Genomic DNA, 13,679 nt, shown 5'->3' with positions numbered 1-13,679 from the left:
AGGGATAGATTTATCACTCAGAGACTCCTATGCTGTGGAATAAAATCCCGGTCCATGTGAGGCAGAGCACCTCGCTGACTCTGTTCAAGAGAAATCTAGACCTGTGGATGGGAGATCGTAGGTTTACCCCGGGAATCATCTCTGGGTCACTGCTGGACAGAGGCACAACAAACTAATGGGCACAGTTTTTTTCATATAAGGGGTGGCGTAAGCCACAATAATTTGGGCTAGGCTTATAAATGCCTTAGGGCAGATAGCCTAGTATAAACCTATGAACCTATGAACATATGAATAAATAGTTGCAAGTGGTTCAGTAACAAGTTAGCAACGCTAACAGACAAGTTAGAATATTAATATTTCCAACAATAAATAGTTGCAAGTGGTTCAGTAACAAGTTAGCAACGCTAACAGACAAGTTAGAGTATTAATATTTCCACATTCAGACTCACAAGCACAAATGTTAAAGGAGCATCACAGTTTATAAGTAAGGTTCAAACGCTCATCATGGGTACACAGCGTCAAAACTAATCATTTACTGAAAAAAGTAGAGACAGTAATAAATCACTTAAAGCAACAAGCTGTATAACATCTTACTTTGGGTTCCAATCCAGCACCAGGCTCGGGACACACAACAGCCAAACTGTTCGGGGTAAAGAAAAGATGGCGTCCAGGGAGATAGGGATATATTTATAGGGTAGCGTAGAAAGCTTGGGGGAGGGTATGGAAGGAAGAGCACAGGTACAGGTCGTAGGCGGGAAATATGGGTAAAGGAGAGTAGTTGAAAACAGGAAGGGGGTGGACTGCAGAAGTGGGAGGGGTGTAGTGATGTAAGCGTAGGTGAGATAAGTGTGTGAGAGGAGGAAGAGGGGAAATAGGTAGGATACTGCGTCTTAAGGAAGAAGAAGTATTAAAAGACTTTTGTGTGGCACAGAAAAAAACAATCAGTAAAGTGGGGAAACAGCAGGTAGGTTTGAACCAGGTATATGTGTATATGTAGTGTAACTTAGTAAAAATTAGCCTATATGTATATGTAATAAAGAGTAATTAAATTGAAGCTATGGTAATGTACAGATTTGGGGTATTAGAGTTAAACAGAGGGGTGATAGGCAGGGTCCAGAGAGAAAGAGAAAGTACAGAGGTTAGACAAAAAAGAAAATGAACGATATGGGGGAGTTAGAAAATAAGACAGAAGGGAGTAAACCAGATAGTACAAGGATACCACCTAGTGGCCAAAGGAATAATTACAAAAGTTATACAGGTGGGAAAGGGGTAATAGTGGAAGTGATTAAGGCAGCAAGAGTTTAGATAAAAGAGATAGAAGTTACAAAAATAGGTGAGAGGAGACTAATGGAAGAGGGTCTGGATTAGAATAGTGATGGGGACTGGGGATATTGGCTGCTGGAAGTCCTGGGCAGGTAGCTGGAGTAGGGTACACAGGTCAGAAAGTTTGTATTAAACATTTATGAATTACATACTTTCACAGTCTGTTGGAAAGCTAAACCAAGGTTGGAGAGGTGTGTCTCAGTAGCCAAAGGTTCAGGTCTTCCAGGAGGGCTGAGGCAGAGATGTAGTTTTTGTGGGGTCCACCTAGTCAAACTATTTCACAGTCTGTTGGAAAGCTAAACCAAGGTTGGAGAGGTGTGTCTCAGTAGCCAAAGGTTCAGGTCTTCCAGGAGGGCTGAGGCAGAGATGTAGTTTTTGTGGGGTCCACCTAGTCAAACTATTTCACAGTCTGTTGGAAAGCTAAACCAAGGTTGGAGAGGTGTGTCTCAGTAGCCAAAGGTTCAGGTCTTCCAGGAGGGCTGAGGCAGAGATGTAGTTTTTTTAAACAGTTAACAGGCCAGTTAATTAAGTACTGCTTGGCAGGAAAACCAGAATAGACAGAAGAGATAGCTTTAAAATAGTGAAAAAAATACCAGTAAATGCTTAACAAACAGTGGAAACAACAAAAAGGCTTGCTAAGCAGTGAAAACAGCAATAGAATTTGATTTTACAGGTACAGTGCAGCAGGCAATTGCAGTATAACAGTGTAGTTTAGTTCACAGTAAATAAATACAGTATAAATATAGGAGACAGACAATAAAAAAGTGCAGTAAATAGTATGAATAAACAAAAAAAAAAAACATGCAACTTACGTTTTTTTGGAAGTTCAGAAGCCTCTAGTCATCTGGTATCTCAGCTCAGAGTAGTGGCTGGTAGCCCACATCAGTTCAGCTCAGTACAGACAAGCAGAAACCTGCTTTGATGCAGGGCCTAAATGCCAGAAGCTAAAACTTGAAAAAAAAAAAACTCTAACAAAATTCAAATGGACCAATGAGGATGCTTATTCCAAGCCCTAGACCAGTCAGTTCCCAATCAACACAATTCTCTCACAAAAGTACAGATAGGCCCCTCACAATTTAAGATGGCCTAGAAAACTTGCTCAGAACAAACAAACTACTACAAACATTTCCAGAAACAGCAGGCCTTGGATTGGACTATGCTACAGCTACTAGCTACCCTATTTTCAGCAGAAAACAGTAGAGAATGTTTAACACAGCAGAAAATAGCAGCAAGACACTGAAGAAATGTTTAAAACAGCAGAAAATCAGCCAGGAGGCTCTAAAGAATGATTTAAACAGTTCACAGATCAGTTAATTAAGTACTGCTTGGCAGGAAAACCAGAACAGGCAGAACAGATAGCTTTAAAGCAGTGAAAAGATACCAGTAAATGCTTAACAAACAGTTGAAACAACAAAAAAGCTTGCTAAGCAGTGAAAACAGCAATAACATTTGATTTTACAGGCACAGTGTAGCAGGCAATTGCAGAATAACAGTGTAGATTTATTTATTTTATTTATTTATTTATTTATTTATTTAAATTTGTTGACCAGGAGTGTCCGACTGGACGTGGGTCCATTTTCAGCGGAGGCCCGGGGAGAAAAGCTCCACAGTAAAATAAACAGACAGTAGTTACATTGGATTACATAGTGATTAACAATTTAACATAGAAATTACTTACAACATATTTACAGATGAAGAACATAGTACATCAGTAGACAACTAGAATCTTTATCTGTGAAGTACATAACAGGCATTAACAAATGTAACAATGAGAAGTTCCTGCTGTATAATAAGTACTAGGCTTATGAGCATCTGAGCTTGCTATCATCAAGGTAGTTAGTGGAGTTGAAATAAAGGTAGTAGTTGGATGGGGTGGATGATATTAAAGTGGGAGTTGCAAGGGCATAGCCAGCATGTTTTTATGTGCGCTTTTAATAAAGTTTTGAAGTTGGTGCATGATGGTACGGAGGTAATTGTGGGTGGGAGTGAGTTCCATAATTTTGCTATGGCGCAAGAGAATAGTGCTTCACCAGCAGAGTTATTGGCTTTAGTGATCTGCAAGTGATTTTTGTTGCTGGATCTTAGTGGTCTGGTGGTGCGATAGGGTTGGAGTAGATTCTGGAGGATGGGACATTTAGTGGATTGTTTACTAGTTTGTGAGAGTTGATACCACTGAAGGAGGTGAGGGAGTTCAAGCCAGACCAGTTCAGCAAGTGAGAGACAGTGGTGACTACGGTAGGATACCCCTGTGGCGAATTTTGCGATTTTGTTGTAGCAGGTCTCTAGCTTGTTTAGATCACATTGCCTTAGGTTGGTATATACTGGAGATGCATTAAGTAGGGTGGAGATAAGGTGGGAATTTGCTATTGAAATCTTTGCTGCTTTGGTGAGAAATTGTTTATTTCTGTATAATGCTCCTAGTTTTTTGTGGACTTTTTATGGTCATGGATATGTGAATGTCAAATTTTAGTTTATTGTCTATTTCCACTCCTAGCAATTTGGTGTGTTCAGTTGGGTATATAGTGGTGTTGTCTTTTGCTGTGATGTTAAAGTGAGAGTTGTTTTGAGTATGTTTGGTGGGTTGGAAGATGAGTAGTTTAGTTTTGTTTGGGTTGAGTATTAATTGGGCATCGGATAACCATGTTTCAACAGAGGAAAAGGCTTCCTGTGTGACTTTTTGCAGTTTGGGTAGGGACTTGGCTGAGCAGATGATGGTAGAGTCATCTGCGTATTGGATGAGTGTGCCATGTTTGGTGGCAGAGGCTAGATTATTGGTGTAAACAGAGAAAAGTAGGGGTCCAAGGATGGATCCTTGGGAACCCCTATGGAGACAGGTAGTTGGGGAGATATGTCATTCTGCCATACAACAGATTGTTGGCGGTCAGACAGGTAACTCTGAAACCAGTTGGTGGATTGTGAGAAGGATAGGTTATTGAGGACAGAGATAAGTTGTTTGTGTGGGACCATGTCAAATGCTTTAGATAGGTCTAGGAAAGTAGCAGAGGAGAGATAGCCATTGTTTTTATGCTGAAGGATAGTGTTTGTAAAGGAGAGTAAGGCAGTGGTTGTGCTATGGTTTGGTCGGAAACCATGCTGAGTACTGGAAAGGAGGTTGTTAGTAAGGAGGTAGTGTGAGACCTGAGAGTGTATGCATCTCTCTAGTATTTTGGAGAGTGGAGAGAGAATAGCTACAGGCGGTAATTGGTTAGTTCTGCAGAGGGTCCGCCTTTGTGGAGGGGAATTATATGTGAGACTTTCCACAATGTAGGAACGTAACTTTCTGACAGAGATCGGTTAATCAAGATAGATACTGGGTAGGCCAGAGCATCAGCTGCGATTTTGTAGGTATTCACTTGGGAGGTTGTCTGCTGCTAATTTGGTGGGTTTAAGTTTAGTTAAGAGTTTTTTATGTTGGAGGTAGGTACAGGAGAAAAAGAGAAGGCAGTGGGAGATTACTAGTTGAAGGTGTGGGTTGGAGGGAGGGTTGTGTTGTTTAGCTAGTGATAGTATGGTTTGGGTGAAGTGTGTGTTGAATGAGGTAGCAATATTTTCTGAGGAGTGAGGGATGTTAGGGGAGGAGTACTGACTTTACCTGGGTGGAGGATGGAGTTTATGGAGGACCAGAATTGTTTGGGGCTGTGTTGTGAGGAGTCTAGGGCAGACTGGTAGTATTGGAATTTGTCCCGTTTTATTAGCTTTTGACTCTATTGCGTAGTTCTAGGAATTTCTGTCTAGCTGCGGGGGTTTTGGTTTTGCGCCAGTGCTCCCAGGCTTTATCCCTGTTTTCATTTCTGACTTAGTGGTTTTCTGTAGCCATGGGAGGGTTGTGCTTTGGTTCTGGAAAATCTTATGGGGGCATGGTAATTAAGGATGTTCAGGAAGGTAGTATTAAAAGATTCAACTCGTCATCTAGACTGAGGTACTTTAGAGGATGCCAGTTACATTCTTTGAGGATGAGATGAATGTGAGTGGGTTAAAGTTTATTTTTTACGTATTTGACAATAGATGACAGGTTTAGCTTGGTACAGGTATTTTTGAGTAGGAATGTTGGGGAGTGATCACTGAGGCTATCTGATAAGCAGCCTGTTATATATGACTGGGGGTTCTTACTGACTAGTATCCAATCCAGGGTAGAGTGCTTGCTGGAGTTTTATTTATCCTTGTTGGTGACTGGACTAGTTGGGTGAAGCCATGAAGGTGTACATGATGGGTTGGATTGTTGCCAGAACAGGATTGCCAGTCAATATTGAAATCACCTAAGATGATAGTTTCTTGGGGAGATGGTGGGTAGACCAGCTGAGGAGGTTTTCTAGTGGAGGGATGTTTTGGCCAGGTGGGAAGTAGCATCCAATTATGTTGATGGTTTTGTTTTGGTTAATTTTGAGGTTGGTATATATTATTTCTTCATTGCCTATTTGTGGAGCTGATGGTTTTAAGATCTGGATGTTTAGATGTTGTTTAAATATTATAGCTACACCACCTCCTTTTTGTTTAGCGGTCTACTCTTAGTATGCCGTAACCTGTAGGAAGTATTTGCTCACTGGTAATGTGAGGTTTTAGCCAGGTTTCTGTCAGGACGACTATATCTGGGGAGTATAAGTCTATGGTGGCATGGAGTTCATGGACTTTGTTGGATATACTTCTAATATTTAGGCTTAGTAGAAGGAAGTCACTTGGCTTTCTATTGGCTGTAATATGGGAGAAGTTGTGATTTCTAGTCTGATTATGAGGATTGGGGTTGGAGATTGTAGGGCCAGGGTTGGGGTGGATGTCTCCACTTAGGGCTAGTTTTGATATGCATGAGATTATTAGTTTTCTCAGTTTTTGAATGTGTTTGTTTATAAGGGAAATTTTATGATTGTTCTCTATGGGTAATAGGTATGGTGGGAGGGTTACTATGTTAAGTTGTAGGGATGCTTTACGTTTGAGTAATATAGTTGGTAGAATATGTGGGGGGTGCATAGGGATGGTTCTTGAGCTGGTGGGAGAGGAGCTGAGTATGGGTGAGACATGGGTGGTGGTGTGAGTAGTAGTACAGTGGTAGTGGTTGAGTGGGAGAATGATGGAGCTTTGGTAGGATGTAAGATGTGCAAGGAGAGTGCATGCAGTGAGCAAAGGAAAGGTATGCTTGTACATGTCAGTTGAGGAGGTGTGATAGTAGAGGGAATATGGAGGAGGTAGTGTTGGGTTAGCGCTGTGGTTGGCTATTGGAAAGATGGGAGGGTTTGAGTGCAATAAAGGTGGGACCACTGGGGGGAGGAATAGGGGGCAGGGGGGCCCGAAGTGGGTAGAGACCCTGTTAGGTTCCTGTATGAGGGGCTGGAAACAATCACAAAGCAAGACAAGTATGTGTTAAGAACAATCACAATTGACCAAGGACTGCTCTGAAACTGTAAGTCTTGTCTTAATTTCTCAGGTGGAAAACCAGGATAACCTTGTATCAGTAGGCTACTGTGGTATAGTTTAAATAAACAAACACACAGTATTGATCAGTTATGGATACTATTTGCTAACAGAAGGGAATAAGAGAAAGTGGAAGATGTGTGAGTGGTGGTGTTGGGGGGCTGCTTACAGCCAAAGCACAGTGCTTTCCAGGGGAAAATGAAGATTGGCTCAAACAGTTAGACACATACTCAAAGTTAACTGTAGCTGTTTGCAGACAGTTCAGACCCGGACTGCACTTTTCTTATAGGAATGTTAAAGGTGGTACCGCAGTTGAATACTTAAGAGTGGTGTTAGGTCTAGAAAAGAAGAGTACAGAGAGGAGTAAGCACTTTTGAGATGGTAAATATATATTATAAAGATTATAAAAAACACACTGAGCAAATAGCTACCACATGCAATGTCCTGAACCACTACTTAGTATATGCAGATACTGAGCCAAGTGGAAGAACATTAGAAAACAAAAAACAGACAGTTATGCAGCCACAGATAAAAGATTAGTTCACAGTAAATAAATACAGTATAAATGTAGGAGACAGACAATAAAAAAGTGCAGTAAATAGTATGAATAAACAAACAAAAAAAATAAAAAAACATGCAACTTACGTTTTCTTGGCGGTTCAGAAGCCTCTAGTCATCTGGTATCTCAGCTCAGAGTAGTGGCTGGTAGCCCACATCAGTTCAGCTCAGTACAGACAAGCAGAAACCTGCTTTGATGCAGGGCCTAAATGCCAGAAGCTAAAACTTGAAAAAAAAAAACTCTAACAAAATTCAAATGGACCAATGAGGATGCTTATTCCAAGCCCTAGACCAGTCAGTTCCCAATCAACACAATTCTCTCACAAAAGTACAGATAGGCCCCTCACAATTTAAGATGGCCTAGAAAACTTGCTCAGAACAAACAAACTACTACAAACATTTCCAGAAGCAGCAGGCCTTGAATTGGACTATGCTACATATTCTAGCTACCCTAGTTTCAGTGGGAAACACTACAGAATGTTTAACACAGCAGAAAAATAGTAGTGAGACACTGAAAAAATTTAAAACAGCAGAAAATCAGCCTGGAAGCTCTAAAGAATGATTTAAACAGTTAAAAGGTCAATTAGTTAAGTACTGCCTGGTGGGAAAACCAGAGCAGGCAGAACAGAGAGCTTTAAAATTGTGAAAGAATACCAGTAAATACTAAACAAACAGTGGAAATGGCAAAAAGCTTGTTAAACAGTGAAAAGAGCAATAAAATTTGAGTTTGTTTATTGCTAGTCAAGCGTAAAAGTATTTGCTTGCTTTGTTCCATGATATTGTGCTCATCCATGGCCTAAGAAGTTTATCAGTACAGTCTGACCCAGTATTGGAATATTTCTAATCTAGCTGTCACTGTACTGATTGGTGCTATATGAGGGCTAACTAACTCAGGCAATGGACGCAATCTCCAAGACAAAAAGAAATGCAGACAGTCTAGCTAGAAAAACAATGTCGTCATTTCACTCATTTATATCTATGCTGGTTTGAAGGCTACTTGAGGTCTGAGGACTGAGAGTTTTAGATCCCTGCTAGAGTATAAGCAACTCCTCCATTCCTAATTAATATTGTATAGGTACAGGATTTAACAATGAAGACTGAACCGCAAAACAAAAAGCAAATTCAAACAAACTAGTAAATCACAGAAAAACCAAGGAGAACTGGAGCAACGTAAAAAATAAAATGGTTTAATATATGTAAGCACTTTCGGAAACAGACAATGCTTTTCCTTCATCAGACATATATAAAGCATATTTGAATACTTTTATACCAATAAACTACATGTCAATCAGTCAATTAATACACAACGTATTCCACCTTAAAGTAGTAGGATAGATTAAATAAAAACATTACAAATGTCGAACATACCATTAATAGTACAGTTAAAAACACTATTACTACTAATTTAAAGGCAACTTGCAACAAACACTATACCTAAAAGTTCTTAAAAAATAAATAAATTTATCGGAAAAGCACAAATATGTATTTCATTACAAAAACAATAGTGTAATACAACCACAACAAAATGCAACATTCAGGTAGTATCGTCAAACCAAATGCTTATCTTTTTAAAGCTAAAAGCTTAAGAAAACATTTGATTGAAACTGTTTCATTGAGACCTGGGGGCGAGTAGGCTACAGTGGTAATTTGCCATCGCAATTCCTCAATTTTGAGTTTAATTTGCCATGGACCTCCTCTCTCGTCACCCCCCATTTGTTTTAATATGGTGAACTTGAAAGTATGGTTAGGAAATTCATTAATGTGCCTAGCTAGAGCATTAGTCATGTCACCTCTACCAATAGCATACTGATGTTCGTATATTCATTGCTTAAGCTTTCTTTTGGTTTTTTCCAATATAGAAAGCTTTGCAATCTTGACAACAAGCGCAATAAACCACCCCTTTGGTGTCACATGAATATTTACCCTGAAGTTTATAAAAAGTGTCCCTAATTTTAAAATGGTAAGCCGTGTTGATATGCCTACATTGGTTACAAGCTCCGCATTTAAACATGCCCTTGTTCTTATTAATTTGAGGTTTGGTGGAATATTCTAAAAGTGTTTTCAGGTTGCACCCTCTTCTGTAAGTGATTTTTGGTTTGTTACCAAACAACTTATTCAAAGTGCTATCCTCAATGACAAGTGTCCAGTTCTTGTTAAGGGTCTCTCTAGTGAATAAATAGTCTAAATTGCAAGTACATAATAAACCAGTTGTGTAACAATGAATGTTACTTGTCGATGAATCCTGGGCCTTGTCCTTGTGGTGTTCATGTTCAGCCAAAAAGCCCATAGATAGTAAGGGTCTAAAATGTCCACAACACCTTTTAGTAATAACTTCTGTGGAAATAGTGGAAACTAGACTTAAAGGGTAACCTCTACTGAGAAACATTTTCTCCACTAAGCCACATTCCTCCAGGAAATCAGACTCATCTGAAATCATTCTAGCTGCCCTGCTAGAGTATAAGCAACTCCTCCATTCCTAATTAATATTGTATAGGGACAGAATTTAACAATGAAGAATGAACCATTGAGAAATATCCTTCCTTGTTTTAACGTGGCTCAGATTTGTATGTACCCTTTAGATTTGCATCCAGGACTTCAAATCTGTTACTAGTAGAAGGGAAGCACAAAGAAAACTATTAGTGTTTTATTTTGTTGTAAAGAAATGGTGCCTAACAATGTAGTATCTAAATCAGACTGCAGACAAGTTGAGAATACACTACCTTCATGATACAAAGAGAAATTGTCATTTAAGAACATACTTGAGACCAGTATTTTTTTTTTTATTTTACAGTAATACCAAGGTGGAACATACTGTTCTATGTTTCCTTGTTGTGCAGTCTCTCAGAAATTACAATTTGTTCATGTTAGAATTAAATCATTTACTCCTCAAGACTGCTGTTTTGTAAGTTTCTTCTTTCCCCAGTGTTGAGCAATGATTATGTTGATGTATGTTACATTTTGAGGATGTATAAAGGACTGCCCCCTACATGAGGGTGAACAGGGGCTTGCCCTCCTTGAGAAAATGATTCTTTGGATCAATGTCGTGGGGAGCAAGTTAGATATAAAACAGTAGTAGTCAGGATAATTTATGTTATTTTCAAGTGATCCACTCTCAGTGTTCATTATTAGATCACTGTTGCAGTAGCATAACACTATATGGGACATATCTACCAAAGATCAGATTTCTGACCAGTATACAAAAGCTTTTAGGTGCCTTCCTTATTACCATATATCTGTTAAAGCATGACAGTTTGTTAGTAAAAAAGGGGACATAGAGGCATCAACGTTTAGACTTTTTTGCCATTGAAGAGTTCAGTCAGACTTCTCAACCATGGTGACATCTTCAGTATATATGGTCAGCTTGTATTTCAGCTTTTTGGGCAGAAAAGTACCCCTTAGGGGACCTTCCTTCATTTTTTCACTAAGAGATGTTGTGATTGTTTTTCCTTATGTCTAGCACAAGGAGAAAATCTGCATATGGTAATTAAATCCCATACAAAGATTCCCACATGGCCTGTGTTTTTTTGTCTTGGGGAACCATGTAACAAATATGCATGTAGTATTTGTCTGTCATTCACACCCTCCCCAGACCATTCTTAGACAGCTGAATAACCTTAACTTTTTCCTGGAAAACCAGTGTTTTAAAGCCTATGCACAGACATTTTTGGCTACTGACTCCTTCTCTTCAGACTTCCAACTTCAGAGAAAGAAAAATAAGAAAACCGTTAAAGAGGTAATTGAAGAGATCCTTCCTTCAAATTTGCTTTTCCAATCTGGGACTGATGAATCTGATGTGAAAGTCATGGAGCCCTCCAAACATCATTCTAGTTTTCCAGACCACTAGTGTTGCTCCGCTAACCTGTTTAACACAGCGAGACAGCTTTAAAAAAAGCAATAGAGAAAGGAAGATCTCCATTGCTTTTTTTAAAGCTGTCTCGTTATGTTAAACTCCTTTAACATAGTGAGACTCTTTCTAAAAAGCAAAGAAGATCTTGCGTTCTCTGTTGCTGTAACAAAAAAAAAAAAGACATACTAATGGAAAAAGTCCGGGTGACCGGACCTTTTTCCATTAGTATAAGTCTGATTTACAATGTGCACGCTGACCAATCAGTGTGCACATTTTGGAATATTAATGGGGGGTCGTTGTATAATTGCCTTGTATATTTTGTCCTCCATGCACTATCTATGCATAAATAAGTAAATAAATACATACATACAGATACATAGATAACCATGCAGTAGCTTTATTTTTGAAGGAACAATATACCTGAACTATTTATACACAATAAACACTTTCTGTTTTTCAGAACAAATGTATTCTACTTTAACTCTTTTTTTTTTTTTTTTTGCAGAATTTTGTGAAAGTGACCGATGTAATTGTTAGCAATGAGTCACTGAGCAGCTGGACTAGCCTTAGCCACACAAATACAAGTTCTGTTTTACTGCAGTCTGTCGAAAAGTTCACCAGGCTGCTTTCAACAAATAATGAAACCATTGAAATTGCAAATAAAAACATTGAACTTCGAGGAATAAGATTGTCTCCTCAAAACAGTAATGCAAATTTCAGTAGCAACTTCCTGAATGTCCGAAGCAGTGTATTTATTCCCTCTGATCAGATTAAACACCTACCGATGGATTCACTTGTTCTGTCCATTGGGTATCCTACTCTTTCAAGTATCTTGCCAAAGAATTTTGGACAAAGTGATAAAAACCTGTCCATCAACGGGATTGTTATATTAGTCACAGTAAATGGGAGTATAAACAATGTAACACTGACATTCCAAAAGACAGATACATCATTAAAGGCAAGTCAGTGTGTGTTTTGGGATTTTAATACACACAGTTGGAATAACGCTTGCATTCAGTATGATAGTAAAGACGTTGTTACATGTGTTTGTGACCATCTAACTTCATTTTCAGTTCTGATGTCACGAAATACCATATCTTTTAAATGGTTGGACTGGATTACATATATTGGCGCTGGAGTATCCATCGCAAGTTTAGTAATCTGCCTCATCATTGAAGGAATCGTGTGGACATTTGTAATAAAAAATAAAACCTCTTACATGAAGCATGTTTCTATAGTAAATATAGCAGTTTCACTCCTGATCGCAGACATTTGGTTCATAATAGGTGCTTCTCTGGCTGAAAATACAAACATCCCTATGGAGAAACTAGCTGCTTGCAAAACTGCAACATTCTTTATTCAGTATTTTTACCTTTGTCTGTTTTTCTGGATGCTGGTCTTGGGCATGATGCTATTCTACCGTGTGGTGCTTGTTTTCCACGATATGAGCAGAACTACATTAAGGGTGATTGCATTTTTGTTGGGATATGGATGCCCACTGCTCATTACAATCATTACTATTGCAGTTACTGAACCAAACAGAACATATGTAAGAGATGATGCCTGTTGGCTAAACTGGAATGAAAGTAAAGCACTTCTTGCTTTTGTTATTCCAGCACTATGTATCATTGCTGTCAACTTTGTGATCCTGCTGGTTGTGATTGCTCAAATTCTATGTTCTTCTAGTGGAAACAGGCACAGGGCAGATGAGAAAAGTGCACTGATTAAAGTTGGGAGAATTGTTGCTACTTTAACCCCACTTTTAGCCTCAGGACTCACTTGGGGATTTGGATTAGGGACCATTATTGACAGTCAGTCCGTTGCTCTTCATGTCATCTTTACTTTACTAAATGCATTTCAGGTAAGCAGTTTGAATTTAACTAGTATAAAATATTTAATAACTGCACTTTGGGTTAGAAAATGATTTTTCCGTAAATAAGAGTAACAGTGTGCTCTCTGCATAGACACACCCATGCATAAGTAGACAATTACACATCACATGTCTGTCACACACACACACACACACACACACACACACACACACACACACACACACACACACACACACACCTATAAACAGACAATTTATTTTTCAGAAAAGCCCATCTTGACTTATATGAGGATCCATCTAAATTATATAAAAGCTTGGGAGGCTGCAAGCTCAGAAAAGACAACTTCCAAGGTTGCAAGAACTACAAAAACATTTTTTCCGAAGGCATGCCTTGCATCCCTGATATGGGGTCAAGTTCCCACACTGTTTAATAAAAAGAATGGCAATCATATACACACACACACACACACACATATATATATATATATATATATATATATATATATATATATATATATATATATATGTATATGGTTGCCATTACTTTTACTGAATCCTCATTTGTTGAACAAAGTGAACTGAAGTTTGTGTCATCATTCATTTTAGCAACTATCCTTTTTCCTGAATGTCTGTTTTGCTGAAAGATATAATTTAGTTTCTATTAAGGATAGGAGTATGTGTGTGCAAATGTTTGTGGGTTAGGGTTAGAATAAAGGT

The 13,679-nt window shown here is 38.7% G+C and overlaps 1 protein-coding gene across 1 annotated transcript in view; it reads left to right on the top strand.

Moving 5' to 3' along the window:
* The window catches only part of LOC122794941 (adhesion G-protein coupled receptor F1-like), a 767,993-nt gene extending 754,938 nt beyond the window's left edge, over window positions 1-13,055 (top strand). Inside the window, exon 7 of the mRNA XM_044063536.1 lies at window positions 11,637-13,055. Coding sequence (XP_043919471.1) covers window positions 11,637-13,055 — 1,419 coding nt within the window. The remainder of the gene's footprint in view (window positions 1-11,636) is intronic.
* Window positions 13,056-13,679: the final 624 nt, after the last annotated feature.

The sequence above is a fragment of the Protopterus annectens genome, chromosome 2.part1 (assembly GCF_019279795.1).
Source record: "Protopterus annectens isolate FY-2018-M chromosome 2.part1, PAN1.0, whole genome shotgun sequence".
Lineage (NCBI taxonomy): Eukaryota > Metazoa > Chordata > Ceratodontiformes > Protopteridae > Protopterus > Protopterus annectens.
The sequence above is the reverse complement of the archived record's forward strand: the minus strand, read 5'-3'. Positions and strand labels throughout refer to the sequence as shown.